General features: G+C 37.3%; 1 protein-coding gene across 21 annotated transcripts in view; it reads right to left on the bottom strand.

Annotated features, from left to right (window-relative positions):
• The window catches only part of PHF21A (PHD finger protein 21A), a 211263-nt gene that overhangs the window by 152850 nt on the left and 41521 nt on the right, over positions 1 to 16892 (bottom strand). For 11 of the 21 annotated variants that reach the window (XR_001882591.1, XM_017858143.1, XM_017858124.1 and 8 more), the window contains 2 exons: positions 12108 to 12140; positions 10736 to 10822 (listed from right to left, as the gene is read on the bottom strand). Coding sequence is in view for 20 of the 21 variants with exons in the window: in XM_017858143.1 (XP_017713632.1) it covers positions 10736 to 10822; positions 12108 to 12140 (120 nt within the window). In the remaining variant the exon portion in view is untranslated. The remainder of the gene's footprint in view (positions 1 to 10735; positions 10823 to 12107; positions 12141 to 16892) is intronic. The other 10 variants (XM_017858146.1, XM_017858142.1, XM_017858145.1 and 7 more) reach the window with 1 other exon arrangement.

Raw genomic sequence — 16892 nt, 5'->3', positions numbered from 1 at the left:
AATTCAACATGTTTTTTTTTTTTTTTTTTTTTTTGAGACAGAGTCTCGCTCTGTCGCCCAGGCTGGAGTGCAGTGGCCAGATTTCAGCTCACTGCAAACTCCACCTCCCAGGTTCACGCCATTCTCCTGCCTCAGCCTCCCGAGTAGCTGGGACTACAGGCGCCCGCCACCTGGCCCAGCTAGTTTTTTGTATTTTTTAGTAGAGACGGGGTTTCACTGTGTTAGCCAGGATGGTCTCGATCTCCTGACCTCGTGATCCGCCCGTCTCGGCCTCCCAAAGTGTTGGGATTACAGGCTTGAGCCACCGTGCCCGGCCACCTCATTCTTTTTTAACAGCTACATACTATTCTATAATATGCATATATAGCTAATGTATTCTTACTAATGCACCTTATGTATTACTTACTAATGCACCTTGATTCAATCACATTTGTTTTCAAATTTTCTTTTTTTTTTTTTTTTTTGAGGCGGAGTCTCGCTCTGTCGCCCGGACTGGAGCGCAGTGGCCGGATCTCAGCTCACTGCAAGCTCCGCCTCCCGGGTTCACGCCATTCTCCTGCCTCAGCCTCCCGAGTAGCTGGGACTACAGGCGCCGCCACCTCGCCCGGCTAGTTTTTTTTTGTATTTTTAGTAGAGACGAGGTTTCACCGTGTTAGCCAGGATGGTCTCGATCTCCTGACCTCGTGATCCGCCCGTCTCGGCCTCCCAAAGTGCTGGGATTACAGGCTTGAGCCACCGCGCCCGGCCTCAAATTTTCTTTTGTGGTGATTTCTGTACTATACAGTCCTGTAAGTGGGTCTGCCAGAAGAAAGGTATAAGGTGACCCTAAGTTTGCACTATGCAAAGACAGGTAAAAACATCCCAGGTTGAAGAAACAACACAGCATGACAAGTATCTGAAAAGTCTAGAGGATAAGGTATGTATGGATTCAATGGGGAGGCAGGCATGGGTGAGAAAATGAAGGGTTTTCTGAGGTAAGCGATGTAGCAACACTGCAGAAGAGACTTGTTTCTAGATGTATCAAGTTTTCAAACTGGTGGCCCCAGATTCGTTTACTAGTTTATACAACTTCACTTAATAAAAACTGTCCTTTTCTGAAACTAAGATAAAGCTGCTCTAAATTGGAATAGAGTTAATAATGGCACTGAATTCTCCCGAAACACTGAAGTAGGAAATAATAATGAGAATATTCCACCCCCTTCACAAAACTGAATTGCACCATTTAAATGGGAATTTTCTTTCGATGGTGAACCTTTGGTATGGACATCTTTGGCCACCTTACCAGCTTTCTGAGGGCATAATGAATTAATAACATTCAAAAACACTTGCTGCTAACCTACCATTCTAGCCTTGAGGGGTACAAACATGAGCAAGACACAGTCCTTGCCTGTGAGGATCTTACAAGTAATTACAATACAACTCGATGAGGGCAAATAAGTACCACAATGAGTGCCAAATAAAGTAGGCACAAGTACCAAGTACCATGAGTACACAGAAGAGGAGTGTCTAACTCTGCTTGGAAGGTAGAAAGAAGTCAATGAAAGCTTGTAGAGGATCTTGCTTAAGCTGAGTCTTCAAAGTATATGTAGGAATTAACCAGGTAAAGAGATAAGAAAATTCCAGGTATAGAGAAGAGGATGTGTGAAGAAGGCACAGTCTTGAGAGAGCCCAGGAAGTAAGGGTGACAGCAGGGAATTTATGGAGTATGTATGAGAATGAGCTGTTAAAGGTATCAATGCTAATGAGCTTGAATGCCTTGTAGGTCATAACCAGTCACATGGAAGTGACAATGCAAGATTTTCATTCTCTGCATCCTCCAAGGGCCTAGTATCATGCCTTTCACCAGAGTAAACTCTCAATAAATACATGTGGAATAAGACAGATGACTCAGACTCTCGGAATGATAAAGAAGTCTAGAAAGCACACATCCTAGAGAAAAGGGAATAAATACGGGGGAATGGATTATTTGAAAGCACATATATATATAAGCACATTATTTGAAAGCACACGATATAGTAGAGAGGTGGTGTCAGTTGTATTGGCTCCTAAAAAGCATTTGTTGTTCACACTGCCTATCATTCAAAAATTAACGTTCTCTAAAGAGTGGAAGAGTCCCTAAACATTCTGAAATACAGATATGTTCTATGCAAAAGAAAAAAAGGCAGATACCACATGCTTGAAAAAATTTCACAAACTTGGCCTTTGATTTTATTTTCATAGCTTGAAGCAACTGCTCTCAGCTAAGCAACAGATGAGCAAAGTAGAAAAAAAAATACAGTAGATTCCAGTCAGTATTTTCTATCAGTGGAATCTATCAGATTTCCAGTCAGTGTCAAGATACGTAACACCTGATGACAAGGGCTAAGAAATTCAATTTGAATTTTAAAAGTCATTCAATTTGCCAGCACCAAAAATAAGTTACTAGGATAAATTCACATGAAGATTGCTGTGCCTTAACTCAGCAGATTGATGCATCTGGTACAAGTCATCAACTGACTTGATTTCCTCTGCCATACTCAGGTAAAATGCCCTATAATAATGTGGCACGTTACTAAAGTATAAGTTACTCAATCAAGCATCTCTTTCTTAAAGAGATAGTCAAATCTTTGACCACTTAGGTAAAACTAGCAGCAACAGAGACAATCACACTCCAAGAAGACAGGTAAAAAGGAGAGGAGATAATACAGCACTGGGAACCACAGTCACATCACATATATACAACCTCTCGATCTTCAGAACTTTCATACTTGTAGCCAGTTATTTCTGAGCCTTTCCTTCATCTCATCTTGGCTGAATATAAGCCAACAGGATTTCACCAGCAGAAATCTGAAATATTACATTTCCTGTATTTGATGAAAAGGAGGAGCTGATGTCCTTTGATGTACACAAGTGGCAATAAACTTAACAAACAATTGGACCAATGGCTTCACATAAATATTACACAGGAGGGATGAACTAGACTAAATCTTAGGAAATTCCTAAGCTCTGGATAAAGTCAGGTTTCCATCACAGTGAAAAGATTTCTAAGACAACAATTTTAAATTCCAATGTGATGCGCCAATCACACTAGTTTGGCTGTGAGCCACGGAGGATAACATTTTATGGTAACTGGTATTAGAGGCTGGAGATAGTCATATATCAGGTAACAAACACTAGGACTATAGGATCTAACTTACTTATTTGACTCCAAGGTAATGAGACCTAAAGGCAAAGTAATTATTTTGCCTAATGTCCTATTTCAAAAAAATATTTGATAGATAAAGCTTTACAGAGTTACTAAATAAAACTGAATGAAGAGTACAGCAATCTGGATTCTAGTATTGAATCTGATACTGATAAATTATACGATAATGGTTAAGTCACAAAGTCCACATCTCAGTTTATGTATTACAATGACACACTTGTCATTGAGTTAAATGTGAAATGTTCTAAGCTTCTTAGAAAAGTAGTACTTTACATGTAAGATGAAAGTGTTACATATGAGATGAAGTTAACCACCATGACTACAGCCAATAATTTCCTTTTAAATAGAACTCACCTACAAAAGAATTCCATGCACTCAATGGATACACATGCATTAACTCCTCAGTGCATAATCCAAACATTCCGCAAATATGGAAAAAGACATATTAAGTTATTCAATAATGAAAATCTATCAACAAGTCTATTACAGAGTCAGGAATAGAATCAAACTTCTGGTTCCCCCATCCCTACCCAGTCCTTTGTTTCAGTTACCTAATTAGCTTAAATTACGTTGTTCTATGCATCAGAAACATAACTAGTAATAGGAGGGACAGAAACTTCTTTCCCAAAAGCTTCAGAATCTCGTATTAAAATATATTCAAACTTAAAATTGAGAATGATGCCATAAATGGCAAGATGAACTTACTAAACCCAGAAAAGTATTTCATCCAGTATTATGTTGAAGAGATCTGTAAGAAATGGTGACTATAATTTTTTTTTTTTTTTTTTTTTTGAAGAATTTTTAAAAAAAGGGTTCTTTAATTTTTTTTTTTTTTTTTTTTTTTTGAGACGAGTCTCGCTCTGTTGCCCAGACTGGAGTGCAGTGGCACCATCTTGGCTCCCTGCAGCCTCTGCCTCTGAGGTTCAAGCAACTCTCCTGCCTCAGCCTCCTAAGTAGCTGGGACTACAGGTGCTCACCACCACACCCGGCTAATTTTTCTATTTTTAGTAGAGACAGGGTTTCGTCATGTTGGCCGGGCTGGTCTCAAACTCCTGACCTCAGGTGATCCACCTACCTCAGCCTCCCAAAGTGCTGAGATTACAGCTGTGAGCCATCGCACCCAGCCAGGTGACTGTAATTTTTAAACAGAGTCAGAGAAGCAAACTTACAGAAAAAATCAATGACTACAGAAGGGTCTATCTCTCTAAAAGGAGTAAAAGAAATAGAAGAAGGTATGAAAGAATAACAAAATTTAAAACCAAAAGATAATTCTATGTAATACTGTAATAGATTTGTGCCATGGACAAATGGCAAATTCTTTTAAAAATATACTTCCTGATAAGCATCAAATACAAATCAGTACATCTTCCAAATTAGCAGAGTGTTTTTTTTCTCCTGTGACAGATAGTATCTCCTGGGGAAAATCACTTATTCTCAATATATGCTATTAATGTGATACAGCCTTTTCTGGGGGTTATTTGGAGATATTTGGTTTAAAAAATTTTTTTTTTATGTAGCAAAAGCTTTTTTTTATACCTTTAGACCAAGTGCAGTAGATGAATTACTGTTTTCAATTTCCATATCCTCTCTGTTTTAAAATTATACATTCACAACACCCTTTGTCATATAACTTTGCAAGGCTTGGCCATGTGGCTTCTTTTGGCTAATGAAATGTTAACAAACCTGATGCCAGCAGAGTCTTAAAATGTATTTTAGTAGTTTGGCCTGCTTCCTGTGCTCTTAGGTAAACTACGAAATGAATACACCCCAGGTAGCTGCTGTCCCTTCATGCAAGGCCTCAGAATGAACACATTTAGAGTAGACCTAACCAAACTTGCAGCCTGAAGGCAAGTTCAGTCAGCCCACAAACTGAAGCAGAGGTGCCTGGCCAAGTACAGCCTAGATCAGGAGAACCCCAGATGACCTACAGACCCAGTGTGAAAATAAACACTTAGGTTAAATGCCCTATAACAAACAATATGGTACATTATTAAAGTGTAAGTTACTTCATCAAGCTTATTTTTCTTAAAGAGATAATCAGATCTTTGACCAGTTAGCTATAAGTACTGGCAGTGCTGAAAGCCACTCAACAAACTAGTTTCTGATGCAGAATTGTTAGGGCAATAGGTGACCAATACATGTAGTCATCACCCATCTAGGAACTTCTCCTAAGACAATCAGAGAGAAACACGCATTCATATAGAAGGGTATATCTATCAAAGCAATATTGATAATAGCAAAAAAACTGGAAATACCCTATCATCAAGAGAAGAATAGTTTTTAAAATCATGATATAGCGAATTACACTAAAATTTAAAGCTGTTAAAATCATGCTCTCAAAGAACACTCAAAATCTGAGAAGATTTTCATAAGTTAGGTTTAAAAGCATAAAAAGCAAGACACACCGTTCTATAAAAAAATTATGATATAAGCAGAGCAAAAGATCAGGTGGATAAAATAATACATTTAAAGAATATAAGTGCCTCTTCTGTGTTAATATCATTCTATGTTAAATATTATACTAAATATTATACTAGGAATAAAAAAGCAAATAAAACAAACATGTTCCCCGCCTTCCTGAAACTAACAATCTAATGAGGAAGACAGATATTTAAAAAACAGTAATGCTACAGATACAGATATGCTACTGTAATAGAAAATGCTAATTATTCCCAGTAGCTATTTCCCAATTCTTACTCAGTAATAGTCCTTGAATTTTATCTGGCCACGACCACAAGCAATAAACTACCTACATTTTCCAGACTTCCTTGCTCCTAGCGGGGGCCATATGACTAAGTTCAGGCCCATGGGATCTAACTGGAAGTGGTGCATGCAACTTCTAGAAAACATCCTTGGCCGGGCGCGGTGGCTCAAGCCTGTAATCCCAGCACTTTGGGAGGCCGAGACGGGCGGATCACGAGGTCAGGATATCGAGACCATCCTGGCTAACACGGTGAAACCCCGTCTCTACTAAAAAAATACAAAAAATTAGCCGGGCGAGATGGCGGGCGCCTGTAGTCCCAGCTACTCGGGAGGCTGAGGCGAGAGAATGGCGTAAACCCGGGAGGCGGAGCTTGCAGTGAGCTGAGATCCGGCCACTGCACTCCAGCCTGGGCGACAGAGCGAGACTACGTCTCAAAAAAAAAAAAAAAGAAAAGAAAACATCCTTAAAAAATAAAGGGCTTGCTCTTTGTTGCTTCTCCCCCTTCTTACCAGATGGAGCAGCTATTTTGGACTGTGATGTGAAAGCTGCATGCTGAGAATGGCAGAGCAACAGAATAGGAGGAACCTGGGTTCCCTGACACCATGCAACCACTCTTCACAGTCCTAGCCCTAGGGGGACCTACAGAACTTTTAGATGAGAGAGAAATTAAGTTTTCTCTGTTTACATCATTTTCATTTTGGGTTTTCAGTCATTCACAACTGAACATAATCCTAGATAGAATAACTATGAAGGGAAAGTATGGTTCAATGAGAGATAACAGAAACAGTTGATTTTGACTAGAGGAAGGAGTGTCAGGGATAGCTCCTCTGAGGAAATGACATTTAAGCTATGACATGAAACCTCACTAGGAGGCCACCAGGTAAAAGGAGACAGGATAGCAAACTGTTCAGGCAGGGGAAACCAAAGCTGCAACCACGAAGGCTTAACCCTGAAGCACCACAGTAACAAGCAACAAACTTTGGGATGTTAAGATTGCCTCTATAAGGAATTAAAATGAAAGCACAGAACTAGAGCAACTAAGCACTTTGGCTCCATATCGGAATATCTCCATAAAAGACCACATAGCCTATCAAAAAATAAGGGTGTGGGGAGTGAGAATGACAGTGAATCCTGTTAAAGAAATTAATAGTTGCTTCCATACTTCAGCATTACTTCACACCTGTAATCCCAGCACTTTGGGAGGCCGAGGTGGGTGGATCACAAGGTCAGGAGATCTAGACCATCGTGGCTAACACGGTGAAACCCGGTCTCTACTAAAAATACAAAAAATTGCCCAGATGTGGTGGCGGGCACCTGTAGTCCCAGCTACTTGGGAGGCTGAGGTGGGAGAATGGCATGAACTCAGGAGGTGGAGTTTACAGTGAGCCAAGATTGCAACACTGCACTCCAGTCTGGGTGACAGAGCAAGACCCTGTCTCGGAAAAAAAAAAAAAAAAAAAGTTGGATTCTCTGACTAACGTGGTTCATGTATTTAATACCATGAGAAGAATGTCATTAGATTTTAAAATGTGAACTATGCCTGAAACAGACAAGAGCTTGATGTTAAAAAATTTTTTACATCATCTTTCTCGTCTATTTATGATTCTAAAAGTGAAACATATTTATTGTGGAGCATTTAGAAAATATACATAAGAGTATACAGAAAAAATAAATCACCTGTAAACTTAACCACCTTCCAATATCTTATACTGACACTGTTTTTACATACATTTACACACCCACATACATATATACACAAAATAAACATAAAAATGGGACTGTAATGCACATAAAGTTGTGTATACTCTCTCACTTATTATTTCAGAGCACATTCCTGTACATTAAAATACTTTCCAAAACCATGATCTTAATGGCTATATAACATATAATTTATTTAGCCAATCAAGTCAGGGATTTTCTGAGTTAAAACTGTCCGCCACAAATTGAAAGCAGGTCAAGAAGCTGACTTAGAAATCTGCCAGAGTTTCTTCCAGAAATCTCAAGTTACAGTTTAAAAGCACTAGAACCTTCCAACCAAGAATTCAGTGAAATTCACTGAGTTTTAGCCATGAAGGATGCTCACTAAAGGCTGTATTTTCCCAAATGGAGCATACGATTATATAGTTTTAAGGAAGAAACTGAGTAAGTATCAAAGATTGAAGTGGCAACAGTGAATAAGAACTAGTGTCTACTGCAAGAAATAGTGACTATCTGCAATGGTCTTTCTCTTTTTTTTTGCTCATGACTTTGGAGGTCAGATGCAACTTTTAATAAAAGAAGAGAATATATGAGTCCATTATTTGTATAATTAAAGTATTCTAATAAATATTGAAAAAATGATTACAGAAAATGCACAGAGAAAAGAATGGAAGCAAAACGACAAAGAGTTAAGTGTGAAATATGCCATTATTCTCCAAACTTTTCTGTATTTAAAATTTTCTAACAAAAAAATTAATGTTAACATATTAGTCATATGGATAAGGTAATTCAGATTTTTAGTTATTAAAGTGGAAGGAAAAAATTGGTTAGGGTTCTGCCAGAGGATAAGGTGGCTCATTTGAGCGGGGGGCAAAAAAAGGGCATATAGCATTAGAAACTGTTCTAAATAAAACTTTATTTTTGAGACAGATCTCGCTCTGTCACCCAGGCTGAGTACAGTGCACGGTCTTGGCTCACTGCAACTCTGCCTCCTGGGTTCAAAGCAATGCAATTCTCCTGTCTCAGCCTCCCAAGTAGCTGGGACTACTGGTGTGCACCACTACCCCCGGTTAATTTTTATATTTTTAGTAGAGATGGGGTTTCACCACATTGGCCAGGCTGGTCTCGAACCTCTGACCTCAGGAAATCCACCCGCCTTGGCCTCCCAAAGTGCTGGGATTACAGGCATGAGCCACCACGCCTGGCCAATAAAACTATTCTAAACTAAACAGTAATATCACATGTTGAAAGTAAGTCTGAGGAGGGATGAGCTTTTGAACTTTACAGCTGTGCTTCCATCAAGTATCACCCTACCTAAAAATGATATTTTCTGTTCCATCAAGAAGGTTGTTTTAACAGTTAAGGAAATATAAAACTGCAGGACTGGATTTCAGTTTCTAACTCTAGTTTTATTTACTTTGTATACCTAAAGTTTTCCTGATGTTAGACATTTTTTAAAATTCCAATTTCTGAAATGCAAACTTAGTTCAGAGAACAATTAGAGCTTGCCACTTGATGAAATGTCTTAACATAGATAGTTGCAATTTTCTATTCAGTAAGGTCCCTAACAGAAAAAAGATTAAAGAATAAAAAGTTACAGAATAAACCAAATCTATGTCAGTTCTCACAAACAAAAATTTCGAGTAGATGTAAATTTCTAACAATTGTCCCACTTTCCCCAAATGTAGTCTTAAGTTACCTTAACTTTGCAATAGCATCCCCCAACCCCTACTCCACTAATCAGTTCTCACCTTCTTTCCCTGCTGGAACACGTGAATTTTTCAGCAAATGTGAGTCATTCATTGGCGTCTTGTCAAACTAACCCTGAAACTATAAGGAGGCTCAGTGCTAACAGAATTCTAAAGCTAGAACACTTTCACTAACACACATCATGTTGACTTTAGAGAACTGAATCACATTCAGAGCCAAATACATACTAACCAACTCTGTTTATATTTTTTCTTACAAATTGTTCTCCACCATCCCACCTCCTCCCAATTTTAGTTTGGCAATTCCCTAATCTAAAATACCTCCTGTCTGTGGAGAAGACAAGATGGGGACGCATAAGAATAGGAGGGAAGAATATAAAGCAGTTGTTCACTCAGCTTGGAAGATGATCTATTCTGAAACATTAATGATTCACATCTCTTCCACATAGTTCTCAAAGTTTATTTCTCCCCTCAGTTAAATGAAACCACAATAGAAAACACAATAAAAAATCTCCAGGAATAAATTATTCTCATTGTTATTATTTCACTAAATAACATCAAATAACAACATAAAAATCAGTTATTTAGAACTATTTAGTCAAAAATCTTCAATAAAATGTCACTGGCATGAAATATCAACTGCAAATCACCTTATTCTTTTGATTAATACATTCACCTCCTCCAAGACAGAAAACCACTCTTTCTAACCAGAGGGAGAGTGGTGGGGAAGAAACAAGAAAACAAATGCTTCATGGGATTACATAAACATTTACTTATAGCTCTATCAATTGCCACACTCCACCTGGTGGCAGGCACTGCCTGAATTGGTAAAGTGGAGGTCATCATACAAAAAATTCCAAAGAATATTTTCCTGGTGTCCTTGGAAAAAAGCAAGATGTTCTTCTCCTGCCCTGCCCTATATAGAATAAGTCTAATAAGTTTTTTCACGTAATAGTAGGTCAATATCTAATAGAGATTAACATAAAGGCATGACCATACTTAGAATGGGAGACCTACATTTAGAGCAATCTACTTACAAGAAAATTCTCTCCACAGTAAGTTAAATGTCAGCTCAAGGCTTTAAGACAGGTAACAAGGTACATTCAGCACCTACAAGATTCTCTATCACCTATTCTCACTAACTGCCTTTACCCCATCCCCTATGGGTAAACTATAGAGTTTAATTAACACAGTTAACGGCAGCCTGCCACATTGCTTTTAGGTATTTGCCAGTAACATATACCCATGGGATACTCTAGAGACTGATTTCAACCAAAAATAAAAATAGATAAACAGAGCTCAAACAAAATTAAAACCAAGTCTGGCTGCCCACACTTATTTTCACACATGAGGAAAAATAGCAGTTCTCTTAGAAGCCTCGAGCAGACATATCTTTAGAACACAATGTTAAAAATATGTCCCCCTCCCCTTTTCCCCTACCTGTTTCTCACTCAAAGCTGTGATTTTGGCTTGGAGTTCATGAAGCTGTTTCTTTAAGTCAGCATTCTGATTGGAAAGAAAAAATATCTGTGAGAAAGATAGTTCATTTGTTAACAGAATAGTAGCAGGAAAACTATGCATACTGTATTACAAATGATGAAGCAACCTGAAGCATTCAGCCAATCAAATCTGTCATGCATTACACTGTAGCCATAATACCATCACCTAATGCACAGATCCTAAATATAGGCTCCTCTCACCGAAACACAAGCAGCTCCTCTGCAACTGTTTTAAATTACACGAAGTTTTATATTTGAGCATCTTACACTGTAAGAGTACCTGTCCACTAAAATATTCTTATTCTTTACAGAAAGTATCCATTAACAGAAAACCCAAAGCTCCACTAATCACACAAAAGTAGGAAAATGGAGGTTATAAGTATGCATACACTACATGCTTTACAGCATTATCAACAAAGATAAGAGGTTTTTCCCCACTTGCCCTCTCCCTTATTTAGCAAAGTACATTTGTTATTTTAGCCTAGATCTGAAAAGCTGTCAGTACTGCAACTGCCTTAACACTACATCATTCAAATTAACACACTGACTACCAGGGCATTTTCTCAGTTCTAAAATTCTAGGAATCAAAAAAAGAATACTATTTTAGATGAGATACACTGAGCATGATTGCCTTTTACTAAAGTAGGCAAAAAATTCCAAAATTAAAGTTTTCAAATGCTTAATGTAGCAGGACAGCCTACTAGCAGACTGAACACCACCCTAATGAGAGACTGCTTTTACTTGATTTGTCTCACATACAATTATTTCAATTTACCCTGCTTGGTCTTCTGTCAGGGTTAGGGAACACATCCTCCCCATCTATTGAATTTGGTTTACTCCATGTGGACTTTTTTATTAGTGTATTTGACATAAGGCTTCTCCAATGAGATCACCCACAATGCTGTCCAACAAGTTACTGCCCTGCCCACCTCAGATTCTTCAGGTTAAGACAATTCTGTTACATGATCACCAATATTATGACAGAAAGCCTCAAAAACTCTGATTTTGAATAAGTGGGTTTATGGAAATGAATTTAAGCTATATGATGAGTATTAACTTAATATTTTTCTCCAAAATACTCAAACCAATTAATATAAAACCAAAATAATAGTAACAAAATGAAATAATAGCTATATTAAAATAGAATGAATTTTCTAAACCCTTAAAACCTGAAGATCAATGTATTAAAAATAATTGCTATTAGAAATGAAGTAATTCTTAAAAGTTAAGTACCATCTATATTTAAGTATTTTATGGTGATTTTATTTTAAATTATTTTAAATTTAACAATTACATGAATAAAAATAGTTTACCTGTGGATCCTGCTTCATCTGAGCAACCAGTTTCTGGTAATAAAGAGAGAAAAAGAGCCATTAGTCTTACATATTAACTCCCTATAGCTAATCAGGTTTGGACCAAAAATTCTAGGATTTTAAGTTAACACAAAACAATGAGCAACACCACAATCAGAACAGACTAAAACCTTCTGTGATGCATGTAATAGGCTCAGGAGACACTTCCTTCAATACAAAAATCAAACCACCACTTTATATTTGAAATGAAAAAGTGCCTGATTTTTAAATCTGGACAGAGATGGGCGACAATGGCTTCCAAAAGGAATTTAAACAAGCTGGATGCTCCAAAAGCCAAACATCCCTTTCAAATGCTGTCAATGTCTGGAGTCCCAAACAGGGCCTGGAAAGAAGCTGGCCCCACACAAAACTGGCCTGTTTACATACAGAGCAAAGTACAGATTTGGCAGGTCTATTGGTTTGGTTCTTACCACTGAAGAAGCGTAGTGTCCCATGTGACTTTGCCACAGTCTTCTCTCAAGAAGGAGTTAGGTGCAGGGGATGACAAGTTCAGTGGGGCAGTGATGCTCAGTATTTGAGAACAAGGAAGTGCAGGAACAATACAAAATTCTATCTAACTCGATTCCTCTGGGAAAGAGAGTGCTACCCAATACTGAATGGAAAAGATCTTTACTAGGGAAAACAGAAGCCCAAACAAATAACAAAGAAAGAAAGAAAAATGAATGTCTTTTGACCTAACCCAACTTCTAAAATCATTGCTGCCCAAAGGTAACAATAACCATAGACAGAAGAATTTGAAGGATAAAGGAGCATCAGAAGTCCTAAAGTATCTGGGAATAAGCTATTACCCAAGTCAATTTTCAGGTAATGGAAAATTTGTCACTCTCTTTTGGTGACAAGGCACTTTTAAATTGTTCAGTTGTAAAATAAAACCTTTCTAAAATATACTATATATTTATCTAACTACTCCTTTTTTTTTTTTTTTTTTTTTTTTTTTTTTTTTGAGACAGGGTCTTCCTCTGTCACCTAGGCTGGAGCACAGTGCTGTGATCATGGCTCACTGCAGCCTTAACTTCCTGGGCTTAAATGAGCCTTCCACCTCAGCCTCCTGAGTAGCTAGGACTCCAGGTGCACACCAGCACACCTGGCTAATTTTTTAATTTTTTGTAGAGACAGGGTCTTGTTATGTTGCTCAGGCTGGTCTTGAACTCCTAGTCTCAAGGAATCCTCCCTCCTCAGCCTCCCAAAGTGCTGAGATTAAGGTGTGAGACACCACACCCACCCTAACTTCTTAAAAGAAGAAAAAAAAATTTAAAATCAAGCTTTTATTGATACTTAGAGGAATGATTATATTAATATACTAAACTATAAACAATAGGGTCCTTACAAAAAAGGTACCAAACTACAATGTTTTAAAGTTCTTAAATCCACACTGTAGTTTTCCAGTCCACTCCTTAACGTCAAGTAGTCAGCCAGAACATTTTGCTACTATTCCTTTTTTTTTTTTTAAAGATGGGATCTCGTTCTGTCACCGAGGCTGCAGTGCAGTGGCACAATCATAGCTCAATGCAGCCCCCAACTCCTGGGCTCCAGCAATCTTCCCACCTTATCCTCCTAAGTAGTTGGGACTACAGATGTGCATCAACATGTCCAGGTCTGGTTTTTGTTTTTTGGTTTTTTAAAATATTTTTAAGAGATGAGGTCTCGCTGTGTAATGCAGGCTGGTCTCAAAATCCTGACTTCATGCGATCCTTCTGCCTCAGTCTCACAAGTAGCTTGGATTATAGGTTTGAACTATCAGGCTTGGCTAATTTTATTTTCAAATATTTTAAGAGATGAGGTCTCACTATGTTATCCAAGCTGATCTCGAAATCCTGACCTCCAGCGATCCTCCCACCTTAGCCTCCTGAGTAGCTGAGATTACAGGTATAAGCCACCACATCCAGCTCTTGCTACTATTCTAACAACCCTGAAACCAGCTCAAATTTGCTGTTTCAGACCTGCTGTGTGGTACACTCACTGGACTAATTTTAAGACGAGGGAACAGGTTGTAATAATCTAAGAAATCCTCCTTTAGTAAAATGTATAATCTTTAGTGTATCACTTCAGACATTTATTCTAATTGGTCAAGTCTTTCTCCCTGGTGCTAAGACACGTTTTACATAACTGAGGTTGCCAACCATGTGACCTCCAAATACATAAGGTATGTGTCACTACATTCTACTTCATATTTAATAGTAGTAGCTCTTCTATATCCTAGTCTTAATCTACAAAAGAGAAACAATACATATTCCAAGAGTTTAAGGGAATTGAAACACAAGGTTTTATACATATACATTTTTACATTAATGCTAGCCACACTCTTCAATGAAAAAAGCTCTTGATTTTCCTTTTTGATTTGGTTACCAGAGGGTTGGCTACTATGCTGTTACCTTTTAAAAGCTGAAAAAGGTTTTCTTCCAGACACTGGAATTTAAAAATTCACTGATAACTACATGAAGCCTTCACCTCTAAAGGAAATAAATAAGCCAGCTTTTCTATCTATAAGCAGTTAAACTGCATTCTAGACAATCAGGGGTAGGACAGGACGAGCTGGGCAACTTACTGGACCATCCAAATCCCTAGTAACTTTAAGCTGACATCATGTTAGCAAAGTTAAGTTACTTTCCACAAGAATGCGGCAATGTTTCTTGAGGATATACTTTATGCCAAAGGTAAGCAGAACAACCCATAGGCGAAATCTGGCCCGCCACTGTTTTTGCAAATAAAGTTTTATGGAAAAAAGTCATATTCATTCATTTATATATTGTCCGTGGCTGTTTTGTACGTGCAACTGCAGAGCATAGTAGTTGTGACAGAGACCATAAATTACCTGCAAAGCCAGAAATATTTTACTATGTGTCCCTTTTCAAAAAAATTTGCTAACCTCTGTTTTATACTATTCTCCATTCCATATGGAGTAAATACCCTGAAAATTTAAATGTGATTTCCATCAAATCTAAATAAGGTCAAAGAAAGGAGGAGGAGAAAAGATAATTTCCCCAAAAAGATGAGATGTCCATCACAGGACATTATTACTTAAATATCTATTGAACATCAACTATGTGTACATTGTTACTTTCATAACTATCTCCCCATTCGTAACAAAAACACAAAGAACAAAAATATGCTTTAACTACAGCAATACCAGGTAGTTTCAGAACACATTTTCTATCCAGTAAGGTCAATTTCAGCCCTAATCTCATTCCCTAGCTGGAAATGCAACAAAGGGTGGCTTTTGTCCCAATATTTAGTCAAATGTATGTTCTGGCTTTGGTCTCAGCCTAGTAACCAACGCCCCTACCTTGATGTCATTTCTGGCATGCCTCAATTTGTCATGATCAATGATTGTGTAGGTGACACCATATAAATTACTTTTCCAAAAATAGTAAAGTATTACAGATATAACTGGAGTGAAATATATGCTTTCTCTGTTAAAATATTATTGGCATATAAATAAATGTTTATTATCACACAAACAAAATGTTGTATAAATAAAGGATGAATATAAAAGCTATTAATTTTATGCTCAAAGCTGACAGTTAATATGAATAGTAAGAGAGTGTTTAGAATAACTTTAGGAACTATATCCCTTTTGAGTCAACAAATGTAAATTTAAAATTTTAATTAGATTTAAAACAGAATAATAAATATTAAGTATTTTCATAATTGTGATGTTTATAAAATTGGTATGCTTGAATTCAGAATACGAAACAAAATATTTAGTAATTAACTTCAATTAATTTAGGTCATGAGCCTTTCAAGATAGGATTATTTGGGAGACTTGCTCATATCTTGTGAGGAGGAACTAAAGCAGAATGTTAACTTTGCCATCTCAATACTTCCTTAGAGGAGAAAATCTCCAAAATCACACACAACATCATAAAATTAATCTTGATCCACATAAATTTCAGATTGATTACTGTACTCCCAAAATTCATTCTATGATGATGTCAGCTTTGAACCAAATGTGAATTAAATTTTTATCACTTGCCATTCAGCCAAACTGGGTATTCAACACACCTCTATGTTAAACTAGTTTCACTCAGAAAAGACAAGCTTGTTTTGTAACAAATTTCTGCTCTCCTCAGTCAGTACCAGAAGCAAAGTTAAAAAAAAGAAAAAAAAGTACACAGCTTATTGCCTACTTAAAGAAGCCCACGTGCACAGGGCCAACTCTGCAGCGGAACAAGAGTTTAACGAGATCCGGAGCAGCAGCAGGGATTTCTGAACAGGTGCTTTTGAAGCTTCCTTTAAGTTCTCACCCACACTAATTCTGAGCAATGTGCAAATCTAGTAGTTATCAAAGGCCCAAGATATTCTCCCAATGATTTCAAAAGTTAATGTTACCTTAGACTACTCAGATAAACAAAGGAAACTATACCTAAGAACACCTTTAAAAAGTAGTTTTACTTATCCTTCTCTGCGCTCCCATATCCCCAATTGTTACAAATTCAAAAGTAGTCAATGCATCATCCTTTACCACTTTTGAGTACCAAGGATTAGATACATGCATGTGTATGTGTGTCTTCAGCCTGATGTCCAGCTAAAGTCTAGAAAGATATAAAACAATGGTACTCTGTTTACATAACAAATTTTAAATGTAATTATTTAAAGATAGCTTTTTGTCTTGATTGTAGTTATGTGTGTTTACTTTTATATATTCATATATAAATTATATTTTGTATTTTAATATTTTATTATTATATGCATAAAATATATTGTTTTACAAATGTATTTAAAATA

The sequence above is a fragment of the Rhinopithecus bieti genome, unplaced genomic scaffold (assembly GCF_001698545.2).
Source record: "Rhinopithecus bieti isolate Rb0 unplaced genomic scaffold, ASM169854v2 scaffold_46101, whole genome shotgun sequence".
Lineage (NCBI taxonomy): Eukaryota > Metazoa > Chordata > Mammalia > Primates > Cercopithecidae > Rhinopithecus > Rhinopithecus bieti.
This window is presented reverse-complemented; position numbering and strand designations above follow the sequence as displayed.